Raw genomic sequence first — 21,361 nt, 5'->3', positions numbered from 1 at the left:
GTGGCACCTCTTAGTCTAATAGCAATCAGCGTGTGATGGCTGGGGTGGGAGGGATGGAGGGGCGCACTTTGGTGTCTCAGCCTTGGGTGCTGGAGGACCTTGTCCCGCCTCTGTAAAAGTCCATAAGCTTCCTGCTATGTGGAGCGCTCCTGCATAATGTGTGTAAGCATTAACAGTCAAATCTTCATAGAAAACAGTAAGCGCTTCTTTAGAAATCACTGCAATGAGTCTTTATAATGGCAAATGGCAAAACCATCAGGAGGATCCCCCATCAGGTGTGAACTCACCAGATATGATGACCGTCACGGCCAAATCTCACGTCTTGGGTATGGGCCACCCCACAGCCTCTCCGGCAAGTCTCCTTCCACTCAGACGGGTTTCCCAGGTGTGCAATACTGTCAATGTGACAAAGACTCCTCATCGCGTAAAAGTCTTACTGCACTTTTTTAAAAAAAAACTTCAATCAATGTCCATAGGACACAGCAAGGGTCACTTACAGCTAAGCTCTATTTGAGCTCGTGGGGAATGTATAGGGCAGAGCCATATGAAGCTGAATAGTCAGGCTCCCTGCCACTAACAAACTAACCCACTGTTCCTATCCGCTATCGGCTACAGATGGAACAACATGAGTTTGAGTGGTATACACAAACACTGGTTCACACAACAGCTGGGGGCCCCGGACTCTCTCACTGGCCGGGGCCCCTACACCACCATGCAATACCCAGAGGAAAGGGCAGGTAGGCCCTGGACCTCTCACCATCAGGGAATTTACCCCCACTGCCTCTGAACTGAATGCTGACTGCAAGTCTGCAACACACACAAATTTTCACTCTCAGCTAAAGCAATTTCCTACCTGCATTTGGTCAGCAGGCTCCAGTCAGCCAATCAGGTGTACTGTTAAACACCCTTTGCCTGCCGTACCAAAATCTAGCAATAATTGCAAGAATTAGGTAGCATTCAAGTGGGAGGCTTCGGTTGGACATAATCGTAGATTACGCCGCTAGCATGGACGCCCCATGCAGGCAGGTCTCCCACAGGGGTCCCTCCCTAAGCACTCACCTGTCTACCGCATCCTGGAAGCTGCGAAGAAGACATTTGGGGCCCCAGTCTCTCTAACTGGCCGGGCCGGCCCCTACACCACCATGTGATACCCAGAGGAAAGTGCAGGTGGGTCCTGGGTCCAGATACCACCGCCAAGTGACATGGGGAATTGCATGGCATGGTCAGATTCTTGAATAGGGATGATGAAAGAGATGCAAATACTTCCGGGTTAATGCAAATTTTTGATGCAAATATATGCAGCTTGAAAATGGACCAGTCAATTTAAACCTGGGTTTAAATTGATTGGTTCATTTTCAAACTGCATATATTTGCATACAATTTGCATCAACTCGGAAATATTTGCATCTCATTGATTATCCCTATTCTTGTAGGTGTAGAATTCATTTTCTCTTTCTAGTAGCATAGTATGGATACAGAGGCGCCAAAAGGATAAAAGAGTCTAAAAAGTGTAAAACATGAGGAGGCAGTGATGGATTAACCTCCTCCAAGCAGACACAAAAATTGCCAATGTGTTTGTCAAATACAACAAGTTTATTTACATACTCTGGGGGACAATGCAACGCGTTTCGCAGGTTTGATCCCGCTTCATCAGGCAATAACAACGGAGCAATAGCATATGTGGTCAGTAGAAGAGCCAGGCGCCTCATTGTACCATGTTAGCCATCAGTAAAAGCAAGAAGTTTTGAATCAGGATGATACCATTTATTGTAAGCTTTCGGCTGTGTAGCCTTCGTGAGACTTCTGGCTAAAAGTGTTAAATGCAGATGACTAGCAGGTCAGCCAGGCAATTTGTATTGTTTAAAATAAATAAATATGTCAGCCTCCATATCACTCTCACTTCAGGTTTCCTTTAAAGTAACTGAACAGGAGCCACCTCACAAGCCACACCCCGTCCCGAATTCCAGGCTGCAGACTTCTCACATTAATCTATACCAGGGATGTCAAACCGGTCCTACGAGGGCCGAGGTCCTCACGCATTTTTGATACAGCTCAAATGAATTGATGGGTCTGAATCAGGAAAGGTGTGGTACATCAGGTAGAACACAATCATCTCTTTCTCAGTCCATCCTAAACACTGGCATGGATCTGGCCCTCCAGGTCTGGAGTTCTTCACCTGTGATCTAAACCATACTTGTCTGAACAGCATGCTGGATGGGCGCTTCAACAGTGCCAGATTTGATCTGTAGAAGTATAGTAAACTTCAATCTTGTTGCCATTTCTTCAGCAGGCGCAAAACTGTGTGTGTGGGGGGGGGCAGCCCCTGCCACAGCCACAGCCCCTGCCACAGACACAGCCCCTGCCACAGACACAGCCCCTGCCACTGCCACAGCCACTGCCACTGCAACTGCATGGGGGGCAGAGGTGTGGGGGGCCCCAACCAGGGCCGGATTTACCATAAGGCACTGTAGGCACGTGCCTACAGGCAAAGAAAGATGTGCAATCTTGCGCTAATCAACCAAGGCGTGAAGGGGTATAAAATGCACACACTAGCAGCTCCTCAGTTTCTATTTTCACGTGCCTACAGGCGCCTGATGATGTATAGTGATGTCGCGAACCTCCGATTTTTGGGTTCGCGAACCTTCCCGGAAGGTTCGGTTCGCGGAAAAGTTTGCGAACCGAAATAGACTTCAATGGGGATGTGAACTTTGAAAAATACAAAAAATTATGCTGGCCACAAAAGTGATGGAAAAGATGTTTCAAGGGGTAACACCTGGGCATGGCAGAGTGGGATACATGGCAAAAGTCCCGGGGAAAAATCTGGATGTGACGCAAAGCAGCGTTTTAAGGGCAGAAATCACATTGAATGCTAAATTGCAGGCCTAACGTGCTTTCAAACATCTTGCATGTGTATACATCAATCAGGGAGTGTAATTAGAGTTCTGCTTCACACTGACACACCAAACTCACTGTGTAACGCACCGCAAACAGCTGTTTGCGTAGTGACGGCCGTGCTGGACTGGTGCGCACCGTGGCGAGAGTGGAGACTGTGGCGATTTTCAAGCCCATATGGTCGCCGGGCTGTGGTAGCTCAATGATAGAACAACAGTGACTGTCCAGCTGATCAAATTTGGTCTGACCAGAATGAAGCATCGACCTTATTATCCTTTGTGTCCCACCCCCACCCGAGACACTAAAATAGCCGGCGGTCATTGCTTCATTGTGATACGCAAGCCCCTTCACTGCGGCAAGGTAATGATCACGAAGGGGGATGGGCACATGTACATGCCTTTTGTTTTTTTGTTGCAGCCGCCCGCAGTGCAGCCAGAAAAATTAGGCAGGCATGTACACGCACCAGAAAAATTAGTGTAGCGGCCGCTCCTAGCAGCGGCCTTAAAAATTCAGCAATCCGCCTACAGTCCTGGACCCTGTTGGTGGTGGCGGTCTGGCGGAGAAGGCAAGCGTCCTGCAGGCAGAGATGCTGTGTGTGGGGACTGACTTAGTCTTCAGTCATGCAGTAGCCCTCTGTGATCTATTCCTCATCCATTTTGATAAAGGTCAGGTACTGAACACTGTCGTGACTTAGGCGACTTCTCTTCTCAGTGACTATGCCTCCAGCTGCACTGAAGGTCCTTTCTGACAGGACACTTGCGGCAGGGCAATAGAGAAGTTGTATGGCAAATTGGGACAGCTCTGGCCCCAGGTCAAGCCTGTGCAACCAGTAGTCCAAGGGTTCATCGTCGCTTTTCGCAGTGTCTACATCCACACTCAAGGCCAGGTAGTCGGCTACCTGCCGGTCCAGGCGTTGGTGGAGGGTGGATCCGGAAGGACTATGGCGAGGAGTTGGACTAAAGAATATTCGCATGTCCGACATCACCCTGAGATCGCTGGAGCGCCCTGTCCTTGCCTGCGTGGACTTGGGAGGAGGAGGGTTACTGCCAATGGTACCTCGATTGCGTTGTGCAGCCACATCACCCCTAAACGCATTGTAAAGCATCATCGACAGCTTGTTCTGCAAGTGCTGCATCCTTTCCGCCTTCTGTTGAGTTGGTAACAGGTCCGCCACTTTGTGCCTGTACCGAGGGTCTAGTAGCGTGGCCACCCAGTACAGGTCATTCCCCTTGAGTTTTTTTATACGGGGGTCCCTCAACAGGCTGGACAACATGAAAGAGGCCATCTGCACAAAGTTGGATGCAGACATACTCTCCATCTCCTCTTGCTCTTCCTCAGTGACGGCATGCAACTCCTCTTCCTCCCCCCAGCCACGAACAATACAACGGGAACGTGGAGCAGCAGAAGCCCCCTGTGACGGCTGCCGCAGTTGTTCTTCTTCCGCCGCCTCTTCCTCCTCCACAGAAACACCTTCCTCATCACCATCATCAGAGTCTGACTCCTCTCCTTCCCCACATGACTCCTCTTCTTCCTCCTCCCCCCTCTGTGCTGCCGCAGGTGTTGTGGAAACATCGGGTTCGGATGTAAATCGCTCCCACGACTCCTGTTGCTGTAACTGTTCTCGTTCACGCTCCTCCACAGCTGTATCCACCACTCTACGCACAGCACGCTCCAGGAAGTAGGCGTAGGGGATCAAGTCGCTGATGATGCCCTCAGCGCAACTCACCAGTTTGGTCACCTCCTCAAAGGGCTCCATGACCCTGCATGCATTTCGCATCAGTGTCCAGTTGTTGGGCCACAACATCCCCATCCTCCCAGATTGTGTCCTTGTACGGTAATGATACAGGTACTGTGTGACGGCTTTCTCCAGGTCTAGCAGGCGAGAGAACATCAGCAGGGTGGAATTCCAGCGAGTCTGGCTATCGCAAATCAGGCGTTTCACCGGCAAGTTGTTTCTACGCTGAATGTCCTGAAAGCGTGCCATGGCCGTGTAAGAGCACCTGAAATGCCCACACAACTTCCTGGCCTGCTTCAGGACATCCTCTAAGCCTGGGTACTTGGACAAAAATCTTTGCACGACCAGATTCAGCACATGTGCCATGCAGGGTACGTGTGTCAGCTTTCCCAAATTCAACGCAGAAATGAGATTGCTGCCGTTGTCACACACCATGTTGCCGATCTCAAGCTTGTGCGGGTTCAGCCATTGCTCCACCTGTTTGTTAAGAGCAGCCAGGAGAGCTGCTCCAGTGTGACTCTCCGCTTTCAGGCAAGACATGTCTAACACTGCGTGACACTGTCGTACCTGGCATGCAGCATAGGCCCTGGGGTGCGGGGGCTGTGTAGCTGGAGAGGAGATCGCGGCACCAGCCAAGGAGGAGGAGGATGACGACAGCAAAGAGGTGGTAGCAGGCGGAGAGGAGGTGGCTGGAGGCCTGCCTGCAAGCCGTGGAGGTGTGAAAAGTCGGTCTGCTGCGCAGCCACATACTCCCTGCTTGCTGCCATCGGTCACCAGGTTGACCCAATGGGCTGTGTACGTCATGTAGCGGCCCTGCCCGTGCTTGGCAGATCAGGCATCCGTGGTCAGGTGGACCCTTGACCCAACGTTCTTCGCAATAGATGACACCACTTGCCTCTCAACTGCACGGTACAGTTTGGGTATGGCCTTTTGTGAAAAATAATTGCGGCCTGGTATCTTCCACTGCGGTGTACCAATGGCCACAAACTTACGGAAAGCCTTCGACTCCACCAGCTTGTATGGTAATAGCTGGCGAGCTAATAGTTCCGCCACGCCAGCTGTTAGACGCCGGGCAAGAGGGTGACTGGCAGACATTTGCTTCTTACGCTCAAATACGTCCTTCACGGACAGCTGGGTACTGCAGTGGGCAGAGGATAAGGAACCGCTCAAGGGAAGAAGGGGTGTGGAGGAGGGTGGCTGTGAAGGTGCAAGGAGAAAGCAGATGAAGACGATGCACCTGAAGGAGGAAGAGTAGAAGGAGGGTGGCTTGTCTTTTGGGTGCTGCTTTTCCTCAGGTGTTCTTGCCATAGCTGTTTGTGCCTTCTCTCCAGGTGCCTTCGTAAGGCACTTGTCCCTACGTGAGAGTTGGCCTTTCCACGGCTCAATTTTTGCTGGCAGAGACAACAGATGGCTTTGCTCCGATCTAAGAAACACATGTTAAAAAATTTTCAAACCGCTGAGCCCCCCTGGGGTGATGGCGCTACGGTGGCATCAGCAGCTGACGTTGAAGGGCATGTTGGCTGGCTGTCCATAGCTGGCGATACATGGCGCCGGACACTGCCCCCAGCTGTTTCTGAGGACGAGCTCCCTCTGCTTCTATCATGGAGTCGTCTCCTCCTACTCCTCTCTGACTCCCCCTCTGAACTGACCCCTGGTCATCTCCTCTACTGGGAACATACGTGGCATCCGTATAGTCATCATCATAATCCTCCTGCCCAGCTTTGCTTTCCTCAGACACCTCCTCAACTGCACCAACATCATGTGGTTCATCATCTCCCTCCTCACACGTTACGTCCATACTATCGCCACCTAACTCAGACGTATGAGGTGGTGTACCTGCGCCTTCTTCTTGTTTTTGCAGTAGTGGCTGGGAATCAGTGATTTCACCACCACCAAATAACTCCTGCGAAGTGTCAAATGCAGCAGATGTGGTGCTTGTACTAGCGCTGGTGGCACTGGCTGCGGTAGATGAGGTCTTCTGTGTTAAATACTCAACCACGTCCTCACAATTTTGGGAAGTGATGGCACGGTGCCTTCTTCTGAGCACTATATTTTGGGACAGGTCCGCATGAAATCACAGCAACACCACCTCGAACAGACCTGCCGGTGCCTGGTGGCCATCCTCTGGGTCTGCCTCTACCTCTTCCTCTACCTGGTTTGTCCATTTTGTCCATCTCGGGGGGGGATGCTAGATATATGCAGTGAGGTGGGTTACTGAACAGTAAAGGTAGTTAGATGCAGTGAGCTGGGTTCACTGAACAGTAAAGGTACTTAGATGCAGTGAGGTGGGTTCACTCAACACAACAGGTAGTTAGATGCAGTGAGGTGGGTTCACTGAACAGTAAAGGTACTTAGATGAAGTGAGATGGGTTCACTCAACAGGTAGTGAGATGCAGTGAGGTGAGTTCACTGAACAGTAAAGGTACTAGGATGCAGTGAGGTGGGTTCACTCAACAGGTAGAGAGATGCAGTGAGGTGGGTTCACTGAACAGTAAAGGTAATTAGATGCAGTGAGGTGGGTTCACTCAACACAACAGGTAGTTAGATGCAGTGAGGTGGGTTCACTGAACAGTAAAGGTAATTAGATGCAGTGAGGTGGGTTCACTCAACACAACAGGTAGTGAGATGCAGTGAGGTGGGTTCACTGAACAGTAAAGGTACTTAGATGCAGTGAGGTGAGTTCACTCAACACAACAGGTAGTGAGATGCAGTGAGGTGGGTTCACTGAACAGTAAAGGTACTTAGATGCAGTGAGGTGGGTTCACTCAACACATCAGGTAGTGAGATGCAGTGAGGTGGGTTTACTGAACAGTAAAGGTACTTAGATGCAGTGAGGTGGGTTCACTCAACACATAAGGTAGTGAGATGCAGTGAGGTGGGTTCACTGAACAGTAAAGGTACTTAGATGCAGTGAGGTGGGTTCACTCAACAGGTAGAGAGATGCAGTGAGGTGGGTTCACTGAACAGTAAAGGTAATTAGATGCAGTGAGGTGGGTTCACTCAACACAACAGGTAGTTAGATGCAGTGAGGTGGGTTCACTGAACAGTAAAGGTACTTAGATGCAGTGAGGTTGGTTCACTCAACACAACAGGTAGTGAGATGCAGTGAGGTGGGTTCACTGAACAGTAAAGGTACTTAGATGCAGTGAGGTGGGTTCACTCAACACAACAGGTAGTTAGATGCAGTGAGGTGGGTTCACTGAACAGTAAAGGTACTTAGATGCAGTGAGGTGGGTTCACTCAACACGACAGGTAGTGAGATGCAGTGAGGTGGGTTCACTGAACAGTAAAGGTACTTAGATGCAGTGAGGTGGGTTCACTCAACACATCAGGTAGTGAGATGTATCGAGGTGGGTTCACTGAACAGTAAAGGTAATTAGATGCAGTGAGGTGGGTTCACTCAACACAACAGGTAGAGAGATGCAGTGAGGTGGGTTCACTGAACAGTAAAGGTACTTAGATGCAGTGAGGTGGGTTCACTCAACACAACAGGTAGTGAGATGCAGTGAGGTGGGTTCACTGATCAGTAAAGCTACTTAGATGCAGTGAGGTGGGTTCTCTCAAGTCAACACAACAGGTAGTGAGATGCAGTGAGGTGGGTTCACTGAACAGTAAAGGTACTTAGATGCAGTGAGGTGGGTTCACTCAACACAACAGGTAGTTAGATGCAGTGAGGTGGGTTCACTGAACAGTGAAGGTACTTAGATGCAGTGAGGTGGGTTCACTCAACACAACAGGTAGTGAGATGCAGTGAGGTGGGTTCCCTGAACAGTAAAGGTACTTAGATGCAGTGAGGTGAGTTCACTCAACACATCAGGTAGTGAGATGCAGTGAGGTGGGTTCACTGAACAGTAAAGGTACTTAGATGCAGTGAGGTGGGTTCACTCAACAGGTAGAGAGATGCAGTGAGGTGGGTTCACTGAACAGTAAAGGTACTTAGATGCAGTGAGGTGGGTTCACTCAACACAACAGGTAGTTAGATGCAGTGAGGTGGGTTCACTGAACAGTAAAGGTACTTAGATGCAGTGAGGTGGGTTCACTCAACACATCAGGTAGTGAGATGCATTGAGGTGGGTTCACTGAACAGTAAAGGTAATTAGATGCAGTGAGGTGGGTTCACTCAACACAACAGGTAGTGAGATGCAGTGAGGTGGGTTCACTGAACAGTAAAGGTACTTAGATGCAGTGAGGTGGGTTCACTCAACACAAGACAACAGGTAGTGAGATGCAGTGAGGTGGGTTCACCGAACAGTAAAGGTACTTAGATGCAGTGAGGTGGGTTCACTCAACACATCAGGTAGTGAGATGCATTGAGGTGGGTTCACTGAACAGTAAAGGTAATTAGATGCAGTGAGGTGGGTTCACTCAACACAACAGGTAGTGAGATGCAGTGAGGTGGGTTCACTGAACAGTAAAGGTACTTAGATGCAGTGAGGTGGGTTCACTCAACACAACAGGTAGTGAGATGCAGTGAGGTGGGTTCACTGAACAGTAAAGGTACTTAGATGCAGTGAGGTGGGTTCACTCAACACAACAGGTAGTTAGATGCAGTGAGGTGGGTTCACTGAACAGTAAAGGTACTTAGATGCAGTAAGGTGGGTTCACTCAACACAACAGGTAGTGAGATGCAGTGAGGTGGGTTCACTGAACAGTAAAGGTACTTAGATGCAGTGAGGTGGGTTCACTCAGCAGGTAGTGAGATGCAGTGAGATGAGTTCACTGAACAGTAAAGGTACTTAGATGCAGTGAGGTGGGTTCACTCAGCAGGTAGTGAGATGCAGTGAGATGAGTTCACTGAACAGTAAAGGTAATTAGATGCAGTGAGGTGGGTTCACTCAACACAACAGGTAGTTAGATGCAGTGAGGTGTGTTCACTGAACAGTAAAGGTACTTAGATGCAGTGAGGTGGGTTCACTCAACACAACAGGTAGTTAGATGCAGTGAGGTGGGTTCACTGAACAGTAAAGGTGCTTAGATGCAGTGAGGTGGGTTCACTCAACGCAACAGGTAGTTAGATGCAGTGAGCTGGGTTCACTCAACACAAAGCTGGGTATATGCAGTGATGAGGTGGGTTAAGTAAACACAACAGGTACTGGGTATATGCAGTACTGGATAGTACAATATGCAGCTCTCTGTCACACACACAGGTAGTCATTGAATGTGCTGGGTTCCTGGCAGTGGCACACACACTATGAATTAGCAAGGCTGTGCATGCAACAAAAGTGTCAGTTTGACACACAGAAATAAAAAAAAAAAGAGTACAGAATGAGCTCTGAAAAGAGCTGTTGAGGGGTGCAATAAAAGCAATAATAATCAGCCAGGAGCAAACTAAGCAGCCAAGAACCTAATTAATCTGTCCCTAGAAGAACAAGTCTGCAGCAGCTGTCCCTAGTCTGTCTCTAGCAGGCACACGAGTGAGGCTAATGGCTGCCGGAGCCTGCCTTATATAAGGGGGGTGGGGCTCCAGGGCTTAGTGTAGCCTGAATGGCTACAATGTGCCTGCTGACTGTGATGCAGAGGGTCAAAGTTGACCCTCATAGTGCATTATGGGGCGAATCGAACTTCCGCAAAGGTTCGCTTGGTCCAGGCGAACACGAACCACCAAAGTTCGCCTGGAACCGTTCACCGGCGAACCATTCGCCACATCTCTAATGATGGAAAGGCGGTCCCCTCCCCTAGTGCCAGTCTCCCTCCTTCCGTATACAGAGTCCCGATAAGAATGTAAATGAGAGATTACCCACCCTACTCTCTGCATTCCACTGAGTCAAGGCACCTCTAGCTACTTTATACTGAGGTTCCTCTAGCTACCTAATACTTGGAAGCACGTCTAGCTACTTAATACTGAGGATACCTTTGGCTACCTCATACTATGGGACACCTGTAGCTACCTATGATGGGCAAAAAAAGTAAGGGAGACGTGACATCTGGGCAAGCCAGCACACTTGCGGTGCAGTTTGGTTGGTGTTTGGAGGGCGAGGTCTAAGGTGCCAGAACATCTGTGCCTATAGGCTCCCGTGAGATAAATCCAGCCCTGGCCCCAACTACTAACCTTCTCATTCTCTGATACTCCAAATCATGTGTTGTTGTGGCTACACTTGTTATGGGGGTGAAGATCCTGATGGCCAACCTTGTTTTATGACCCTTGCAAAATGGCACCCCAGGCTGTAAACACCACAAAGGGGTGGCAAGGGAAGGGTTGTGAACATGAAGCGGGCCCAATCAAAGTTTTGTTGGGGGGTCCCATGATTTGTAGTTACGCCCCTGTTCCTAGGCACTGAAAAAGGATTCCCCCATCCCCACAGTAAGTCTGTGCCTATTTGTTTTCCACAGGATGATTATCTGGACTGTTTTGGGGACCCCAGTGTGATGGGCAAGGCTAGCACTGATATTCAGGAGAACAAGTGTACCTGGCTGGTGATAGAGGCATTAAAGAGAGTCACACCCGAGCAGAGGAGGCTTCTGGAGGTAAGCAGAACACATGGGAGGAGGTGGGAAGCGGAAGGGGGTGGGATCATTCCAGAGGAAAGGAGGCTTCTGGAGTTAAAAAAAATACACAAGTGGGGAAGGGCTTCACCTGAGCAGAGGAGGCTTCTGCAGTAGTTTGGTGGGAACTTGGTGTGGTGCTGATCACCGGTGGGCCTGGTAGGGAAAACTGCAGAACCGAATTGTATCTGTGCTGGCACCTCTTTCCCTCTTCCCCTGGCTTACCATGGAGTATGACCTACTCACTTCTGCTGATCCGTTCATCCGTCACCTCTTCCAACACTGTGCTTATGTCACCGCCCCAGACCATAGAGAGCTGGATTGCCAGTCATATGCAAGCCACTTATCACGGTTTGTTTCTTTTGCAGTGACTGTCTGGACCATAGAGAGCTGGATGGGAGTGCTAGATGGGAAGTTCCACTCAGTGCTGCCCATCCAGCCTGCCCATCTATGTATTTATGGATTGAGGGTGGTGATATCAGCACAAGAGAAGCTGACAGATTAACAGGCTGTTTATAAGTGATAAATGTGATTTTGTTTATAATGTTGTTTATAAAAGGGTGCTGGACAGAGGCGTTGCTAGGTACCTGGGAGATCTGGGGCACCCGTGGGCACCAAGAGGGAATGAACAGCACGCCACGGTAGAAAATGGGTGTGTTTTCATGTCACGGATTAAGTGGGCATGGTCATAGGTGGGGCCCAACGTCCATGAATATAGCAGTGGTGTAAATATATTAAGTAGGCAGTATTTCACATAAATAAGCCCCTCACCTGGCTTCTGTCTTGTCTTTGGCTGGCTGGCCTGTGTGCTGTATTCGCTGGCGGTTATGCTCGGCTTGCTGGTGGTGATGCTGAGCTGCCTGGCTGGTGGTGATGCTATGCTATGCTATGCTGGCCTGGCTGGTGGTGATGCTGTGCTGGCATTGATGCTGTGGCCTGGCTGGTGGTGATGCTGTGCTGGCATTGCTGGCGTTGATGCTGTGGCCTGGCTGGTGGTGATGCTGTGCTGGCATTGCTGGCGTTGATGCTGTGGCCTGGCTGGTGGCGATGCTCTGCCGGCCTGGCTGGCGGTGATGCTGAGCTGGCCTGGCTTTGCTGGGTGCTGGGCCTGAGGCTTTGCTGGGTGATATGTTGGGGGCTTTGCTGGACTGGGAAATTTGCTGGGGGCTTTGCTCGGGTGAGGGCTTTGCTGGGCTGTGGCATTTTTGGGCGCTTTGCTGGGCTGAGGGCTTAGAAAGAAAGTGCACAATAATTGTTTAAATAAAATTAGGCAGGTGCATAAATTTGGGCACTGTTGTCATTTTATTGATTCCAAAACCTTTAGAACTAATTATTGGAACTCAAATTGGCTTGGTAAGCTCAGTGACCCCTGACCTACACACACAAGTGAATCCAATTATGAGAATGAGTATATAAGAGGGTCAGTTGCAAGTTTCCCTCCTCTTTTCATTTTCTCTAAAGAGTAGCAACATGGGGGTCTCAAAACAACTCTCAAATGACCTGAAGACAAAGATTGTTCACCATCATGGTTTAGGGGAAGGATACAGAAAGCTGTCTCAGAGATTTCAGCTGTTTGTTTCCACAATTAGGAACATATTGAGGAAATAGAAGACCACAGGCTCAGTTCAAGTTAAGGCTCGAAGTGGCAGACCAAGAAAAACCTTGGATAGACAGAAGCAACGAATGGTGAAAACAGTCAGGGTCAACAACTTAGTTACCAGTGGCGGATGCATGCAATTGCAGCCTGTAGGCTTTATTCATTAGGACGTAGAATCTACGTCAGTCAGAGAGGCAGCACCACCTGCTGGACTTAGATTCGTACTACGTCGGTCCCCATTAGGTTAACCTTAACACCCCCCTCCCCCCCCCATGGTGGTGCCTAAATGTAAATACCTCCTCCATGGTGCTACTTAACCTTAAACCCCCCATGGTGTTGTCTAAACTTAAGCTCCCCTGGCACCTAACCTTCACCTTCCATGGTGGTATCCAACCTTAAACTACCTAATGCCTAATCTTAACCCCCCATAGTAGTGCCTAACCTTAAGACCCCCCATGGTGGCGCCTGACCTTAAATCCCCCCATGGTGGTGTCTAACTATAAACTCCTCCCGACAACATCTAACCTTAACCCCCATGGTGGTGCCTAGCCTGAACCCCCCCTTGGCACCTAACCTTAACACCCCATGATGGTGCCTAACCTTAACCATGGTATTCAGTGAAATCATTGTAGATGCAATTTTTAAAAGATATAACCTGTAGTTGGCATGATCATTGTAGCCACATTTCATGTCAAGATATAATTAGAAATGGGTCGAATATCAAATTTTGGGTTCGCAAATTTCAAATCCAAATCACTGGTTTTGGCCACAAAAGTGAAGCAAAAGTTGTTTCAAATGGCCAAACACCTGGACGGGGCATGCTGGAGGGGGATCCATGCCAAAAGTTGCACCAAAAATTACAGAGTTGATACACAGTTGTATTTTAATCGCTAAAGGGTACAAATCACATTACATGCCTAAACTGGTGGAATAAAGTGGTTTAAAACATCCGGCGTGTGTACATGTCGACCAGGTAGTGTAAGGGTTATGCCCGTTACTGACAAATGAAATGCAGCGTTTAACGCCCCATAGTCCACAAAGAGCCGCAAGACCATTAATGATTACGTCAGGTAAGCATATCTTTCTTTTTACCAGTTGACAACTCCATGACATAAATGTTAGTCCTCTCGGCGGCGGCAATCTTTGTGTAGTGGTGTTTAGTGGCTGCCGTGCTTGTGCGCACAATCATGGGAGTGCAAGCGATCGCTGCTTTCCAGCCTCTATGGTCAGGCTGAGGTAGTTCAATGACAGTTAAGTGACCAAAAAAACACTAATTCTGCACTGAGGCCTTATATAGGGGGCAGTAGTGGATACTAGATGCCAGTAGTGGTGGTGAAGGATTATTGGGTTAGGGTCGTGCACAACTAGGACCAGCCCAGCAGAGCAAACCTGTCTCCAACTGCACTGAGGTCTTATACAGGGGCCAGTAGTGGATACTAGATGCCAGTAGTGGTGGTGAAGGATTATTGGGTTAGGGTCGTGCACTACTAGGACCAGCAGAGCAAACCTGTCTCCAACTGCACTGAGGTCTTATACAGGGGCCAGTAGTGGATACTAGATGTCAGTAGTGGTATGAAGGATTACTGGGTTATGTGAAATCAAAGGAGAAACGGATGCCCTATAAGCACCACACTGAACAATAAATATAGATTTAATATTATGAACAACCTTTATTTGTAACCCTTCGAAAATAAAAACGTTAAAAACAACATGGGTCTGGAGTCCACATGATTAGTTAAATATAGTTATTATAATGGTCAGGAAATATATGACATGTATACAATATAATAGACCCTTAGGGTTCACTCTCAATGCCAAAAATTGAATGTCTAAGGTCACAGTGAATAAAAGTTGCCTTTGAATAACAATTTACACAGTAAATTAATTATCCAAACACGTACAAAAAGTGTACCAACATCATTATACAAAAGATAACCAAGTGCAAAAAAATATTTTATGTACTGTATAAACATGTATAAATTATTACCAATAAATAATACATAAATGCCCAAGCTAAGCAAATAGATAAAGTGCAATCAGTGCGTACAGAAAAGGTAGTAGGAGAGCTACCTGAAAAAAGGATATGGCGATAAACACAAACTGCAGAGAGTCATAGCTGATGCAGAGAGAATCATCGGGTCTCCTCTTCCACCTCTTGATCTTCTCCACTCCGCTAGGATGATGAAAAGGGCCACTGTGATTTCCCGTGACCACTCCCACCCAGGCAGTCACTACTTCAAGCTCCTCTCACTGGGCCGACGCTACAGAACTATACCATGCAAAACCACCAGACGGAAGAACACCTTCTTCCCCCAAGTGGTTCGACTGCTGAACTCCAACCTCCCCCTGCCAGGCCCGCCTACTGGCACGCCCTAGCGGGGGCCACCACCACCATCATCATTATTATTAATAATTTAATTGGACTGCGCCTGCACGGCAGGAAGTAACACTATGCCATGTGATGACCCAGGACTGTCATGTATACCATTACTGCTGTTCTAAATTGTCTGTGTTGTGCGTCTTGTTTTCCTATACTATGTCTATGCTATGTGTACCACAAATAATTCCGAATACAGCTCTTGCCGTATTTGGCGAAATAAATATGATTCTGATTCTGATTCTGAAAGTGAATAAAGATAAGTGCAGGCAGAACACTGGACTTACGAAATGGCAGGGGCAGGAAAGGAGAACCGGAAGCCCAAAACCAAGACCTTAGTGCACCTCGCGGGACCCCGCTTGTTTTTGAGGAGGCCTCCTCAGAAGCGGGCAGCATCCCATTATTTGTTCCTGAGATTTATTGCATAAAACATTGATATTTGTCATTTGCTCAATAAACCACAACTTTTACTGCAGCAATGCCGGGGGCATCTCTTGTCTATTTAAGGTCAACATTTGCAACCTGGTGTTTCTCCGTTCCTAAAGGACCACTCCAGCGAAAAAAGTAAGCAGTTAAAATCTGACAGAACCAACAGGTTTTGGACCAGTCCATCACTTCATTGGAGATTCTCAGGGTTTTCTTTGTTTTCAAAAGCATTTCTTGAACAGCAGTTGCCATTTCTAACTGCCATTAGGGAGGCTGGCTGGTATCTTATTAGTTTAGCAGTTAGACTTGTCCTCCTCTGCCTCCATGTACTGTATAACTATCCGAAGCACAGCTCACCTAATCCACAGCTCCAGTGGCGATCAGAGACCTCTCCTCTCCTTCACTGTTCCCCTAGTGCCGGCTTCTTCTGATGATGCGATCAGCAGAAGCCGGCACTAGGGGAGCCGTGAGGGAGAGGAAAGGTCTCTAATTGCTGCTGGAGCCACGGATTAGGTGTTGCTCAAGTTTAGTATATATATATATATATTTTTTCCCTGGTATGTGCCCTCAAAAGCCTAGGTGTGTCTTATAGTCAACATCTTCTATGTCAAAAAATACATTAGTAAGTGGTAATAAATTATTCAGGTTACTACTTTTATGTTAATTACAGTGCTGGGCGTAATGGAAAAAACTACGCTTACGGATCATTACGCGTAATTTTACGCTATTACGCATTACGGAATTACGCTTACGGCGTAGACATTCATTTACGGTACATGTCTGTAATTACGCATAGCCCTTACGCAATTACGTGTAAGAATACCGTAATTCAGGTTGTTACGTTATTGGCTTACGCGTAAATTCCTACTAGCAATTAATGCGTAAGGTCATGCTGCCAAGCGGAAAAGTTGACGCATGGATCAATGTTAGGTAGCCGACGACTTTAAGGGTTAATAGCAAAGCCCCCTTAATTGCTTAGAGCCTCAAATTTGGAGAATATATTAAGGAGATCAGAAGGAATAAGAGGAAACATTTTTTTTTTCAAAAAGACCTTAAAAGTTTTTGAGAAAATCGATGTTAAAGTTTCAAAGGAAAAATATATACACTTAAAAACCCGCCAACTTTAACGGTTAATAGCAAAGCCTGCTTAAAATTTAGGAACACCAAATTCACAGGGTATATTAAGGGGATCAGTGGGAATAAGAGGAAGAAAACATTTTTCAAAAAGACCTTATAGTTTTTGAGAAAATCGATTTTTAAGTTTCAAGGGCAAAAATGTCTTTTAAATGCGGAAAATGTCAGTTTTTTTTGCACAGGTAACAATAGTGTTTTATTTTCATAGATTCCCCCAAGTGGGAAGAGTTTTACTTACTTCGTTCTGAGTGTGGGAAATATAAAAAAAAAACGACGTGGGGTCCCCCCTCCCAGACCTCTTTAACCCCTTGTCCCCCATGCAGACTGGGATAGCCAGAATGCGGAGCACTGGCCGCGTGGGGCTCCGCACCCTGACTATACCAGCCCGCATGGTCCATGGATTGGGGGGTCTCGGAAGGGGAGGGGCAGCCAAGCTTTCCCCTCCCCCTCCGAGCCCTTGTCCAATCCAAGGACAAGGGGCTCTTCTCCACCTCCGATGGGCGGTGGAGGTGGAGGCCGTGATTTCCTGGGGGGGGGGGGGGTTCATGGTGGCATTTGGGAGTCCCCTTTAAAAAGGGGTCCCCCAGATGCCCACCCCCCCTCCCAGGAGAAATGAGTATAGAGGTACTTGTACCCCTTACCCATTTCCTTTAAGAGTTAAAAGTAAATAAACACACAAACACATAGAAAAAGTATTTTAATTGAACAAAAAACATAACCACGAAAAAAGTCCTTTAATATTCTTAATTAACCATTAATACTTACCTGTCCCTTTAAAAGCAAGTTCCCACGCAATATCCTCGGAAATGTACTAATCAGTTACAATGTAACAAAGTTGTTACAATGTAACAACTTTGTTACTTTGTAACTCCACCGCACCCGACGTCACTCGCCGCTCACCCTCCGGCTGCCGCATACACGCTAAGTCCCCACCGGCTCCCGCCGTCCACTCCACCCACACCTGTCACCCATATACATGCTGGCACCCATGGGTGCCAGCATGTATATAGGTAACATGTGGGAGAGGCGGGGAGGGCAGCGAGAGCCGGCGGGACTTAGCGTCCTGCACCCGACAGAGCTCTGAGCTATATAGCTCAGAGCTCTCTAAAGCATCTTTGTATTTGGGCTCCAAGGAGCCCCATTGGTCCTTAGCAGACCAATGGGGTTCCTTCAAATCAGAAGGAACCCCATTGGTCTGCTAAGGACCAATGGGGCTCCTTGGAGCCCAAATACAAAGATGCTTTAGAGAGCTCTGAGCTATATAGCTCAGAGCTCTGTCGGGTGCAGGACGCTAAGTCCCGCCGGCTCTCGCTGCCCTCCCCGCCTCTCCCACATGTCACCTATATACATGCTGGCACCCATGGGTGCCAGCATGTATATAGGTGACAGGTGTGGGCGGAGTGGACGGTGGAAGCCGGCGGGGACTTAGCGTGTATGCGGCGGCCGGCGGGTGAGCGGCGAGTGACTTCGGGTGCGGTGGAGTTACAAAGTAACAAAGTTGTTACATTGTAACAACTTTGTTACATTGTAACTGATTAGTATATTTCCGAGGATATTGCGTGGGAACTGGCTTTTAAAGGGACAGGTAAGTATTAATGGTTAATTAAGAATATTAAAGGACTTTTTTCGTGGTTATGTTTTTTGTTCAATTAAAATACTTTTTCTATGTTTGTGTGTTTATTTACTTTTAACTCTTAAAGGAAATGGGTAAGGGGTACAAGTACCTCTATACTCATTTCTCCTGGGAGGGGGGGGGGTGGGCATCTGGGGGACCCCTTTTTAAAGGGGACTCCCAGATGCCACCATGAACCCCCCCCAGGATATCGCGGCCTCCACCTCCACCGCCCATCGGAGGTGGAGAAGAGCCCCTTGTCCTTGGATTGGACAAGGGCTCAGAGGGGGAGGGGAAAGCTTGGCTGCCCCTCCCCTTCCAAGACCCCCCAATCCATGGACCATGCGGGCTGGTATAGTCAGGGTGCGGAGCCCCATGCGGCCGGTGCTCCGCATTCTGGCTATCCCAGTCTGCATGGGGGACAAGGGGTTAAAGAGGTCTGGGAGGGGGGACCCCACGTCGTTTTTTTTTTATATTTACCACACTCAGAACGAAGTAAGTAAAACTCTTCCCACTTGGGGGAATCTATGAAAATAAAACACTATTGTTACCTGTGCAAAAAAACCTGACATTTTCCGCATTTAAAGGATACCACAACTGAAATGTGACATAATGAGATAGACATGTTTATGTACAGTGCCTAGCACACAAATAACTATGCTGTGTTCCTTTTTTTTCTTTCTCTCTCTGAAAGAGTTAAATATCAGGTATGTAAGTGGTTGACTCAGTCCTGACTAGACAGGAAGTGACTACAGAGTGACCCTCACTGATAAGAAATTCCACTTTTTATCTCTTTCTTGCTCTCAGAAGCCATTTTCTGCTAGGAAAGTATTTTATAGGTGGAATTTCTTATCAGTGAAGGTCACACTGTAGTCACTTCCTGTCTGAGTCAGGACTGAGTAAGCCACTTACATACCTGATATTTAACTCTTTCAGGCACAGAAAGAAAAAAGGAACACAGCATAGGTATTTGTGTGCTAGGCACTGTACATACACATGTCTATCTCAACATGTCACATGTCAGTTGTGGTATCCTTTAAAAGACATTTTTGCCCTTGAAACTTAAAAATCAATTTTCTCAAAAACTATAAGGTCTTTTTGAAAAAAAAATTTTTCCTCTTATTCCCACTGATCCCCTTAATATACCCTGTGAATTTGGTGTTCCTAAATTTTAAGCAGGTTTTGCTATTAACCGTTAAAGTCGGCGGGTTTTTAAATGTATATATTTTTCCTTTGAAACTTTAACATCGATTTTCTCAAAAACTATAAGGTCTTTTTGAAAAAAAAAAATTCCTCTTATTCCTTCCGATCTCCTTAATATATTCTCCAAATTTGAGGCTCTTAGCACGTAAGGGGGCTTTGCTATTAACCCTTAAAGTCGGCGGCTTTTTTATATTATACGGGAGCGTAATATTACGCGATTACGGCAGACTGTGTAATTTCAATGGGAGTTTACTGTCTTACGCGTAATTTGTTACGCGTAATAACGTAACCTACGGTCTACGCGTAATTAATTACGCGTAATACCGTAACCTTACACGTAACGCTTACGGTGCATTTGTAGTGAATTACGATGCGTAATTACGCTAATGCGTAATTTCGGCCCAGCACTGGTTAATTATACTGGTTTCAGCACCAGAAACAATTCATATGTATATATATAAATATATATATATATATATATATATATATATGTATATATGTATATATATATATATATATATATATATATATATATATATATATATATATATATATATATATATATATATATATATATATATGATATTTTTACATCTTGCCAATAAAGTGCTTTTTAACCCACAACAAAGTGAGGAAATAACTGAATGGCTTTAAACTTGTGTAAGCGAGTAAAGAGGGCAGAGGTGACACAGAGGGGGATACTGGAGGCACAGAGGGGCACACAGGAGGTACAGGGGATAGAGATGACACAGTGTTCTGACCTAAGAACAGATTCAGGTTAAGAACAATCCTACAGTAGGTAAGAACGATCCTACAGTCCCTATCTCATTGGTTAACCGGGGATTACCTATACTTTGAACAAATTGTATAAGTCATCTCTCATACTCCATGGAAGTGGTAACAGTGTACAATCAAGATTGGATGTGTGTACCAGTCTTCAGTGGGGAGGGAGGTGTGCAGTGCTGGGTGGGGCTCAATGCATAATTAACCCTTGCTGTTCTGTGATACACAGGTGAACTATGGGCAGGACGAGGCGGAGAAGGTGCAGCGGGTGAAGCAGTTGTACGTGGAGCTGGATCTTCCAACCATCTACAGACAATACGAGGAAGAGAGTTACCAGAAGCTGCAGACGCTCATTTCCCAGCATGCCAATGGGCTGTCCAGAGATATTTATCTGGGTATTGCTCACGTGCTTTACAAGAGGCAGAAATGAGCATGGCAGACACAGGAGCGCAACCTGCAGGATATTCTGATGTCACAATGGTTGCTGTCCTCCTGCACGGAAGATGCCAGTTTGTTTAAAAAATTCTCTGTAGAGCCTAGATTCTTAACATTTGGCATGGATAGATCTTGGCTAAATTTTTGAGTGTATATTAAATTGCCAGTAAATCCATTAAGGTGAGTTTTCCAATAAAAACAAAGTCATGTATAAATAAGCCTAAGTATTTTTAATTAATTAAACACATTAAAGAGAATCTGTATTGTTAAAATCGCACAGAAGTAAACATACCAGTGCGTTAGGGGACATCTCCTATTACCCTCTGTCACAATTTCACCGCTCCTCGCCGCATTAAAAGTGGTTAAAAACAGTTTTAAAAAGTTTGTTTATAAACAAACAAAATGGCCACCAAAACAGGAAGTAGGTTGATGTACAGTATGTCCACACATAGAAAATACATCCATACACAAGCAGGCTGTATACAGCCTTCCTTTTGAATCTCAAGAGATCATTTGTGTGTTTCTTTCCCCCTGCAGCTATCTTCCACTGAAGTGTCAGGCTGTTTCTTCCTGCAGAGTGCAGACAGCTCTGCCTGTATGTAATTCCTCAGTATGTGAAAGCCCAGCCAGCTCAGAGGAGGATTTATCCAGCTTGTAAAAGATAAGAGAGAAGAGAGAAGCTGC

The 21,361-nt window shown here is 47.1% G+C and overlaps 1 protein-coding gene across 1 annotated transcript in view; it reads left to right on the top strand.

The window, feature by feature from the left end:
* The window catches only part of LOC137543635 (farnesyl pyrophosphate synthase-like), a 120,104-nt gene extending 99,281 nt beyond the window's left edge, over positions 1 to 20,823 (top strand). The window contains exons 10-11 of the mRNA XM_068264758.1: positions 10,958 to 11,092; positions 20,472 to 20,823. Of these exons, the coding sequence (XP_068120859.1) occupies positions 10,958 to 11,092; positions 20,472 to 20,672 (336 nt within the window). The 3' untranslated portion in view covers positions 20,673 to 20,823. The remainder of the gene's footprint in view (positions 1 to 10,957; positions 11,093 to 20,471) is intronic.
* Positions 20,824 to 21,361: the final 538 nt, after the last annotated feature.

The sequence above is a fragment of the Hyperolius riggenbachi genome, unplaced genomic scaffold (assembly GCF_040937935.1).
Source record: "Hyperolius riggenbachi isolate aHypRig1 unplaced genomic scaffold, aHypRig1.pri scaffold_134, whole genome shotgun sequence".
NCBI lineage: Eukaryota > Metazoa > Chordata > Amphibia > Anura > Hyperoliidae > Hyperolius > Hyperolius riggenbachi.
This window is presented reverse-complemented; position numbering and strand designations above follow the sequence as displayed.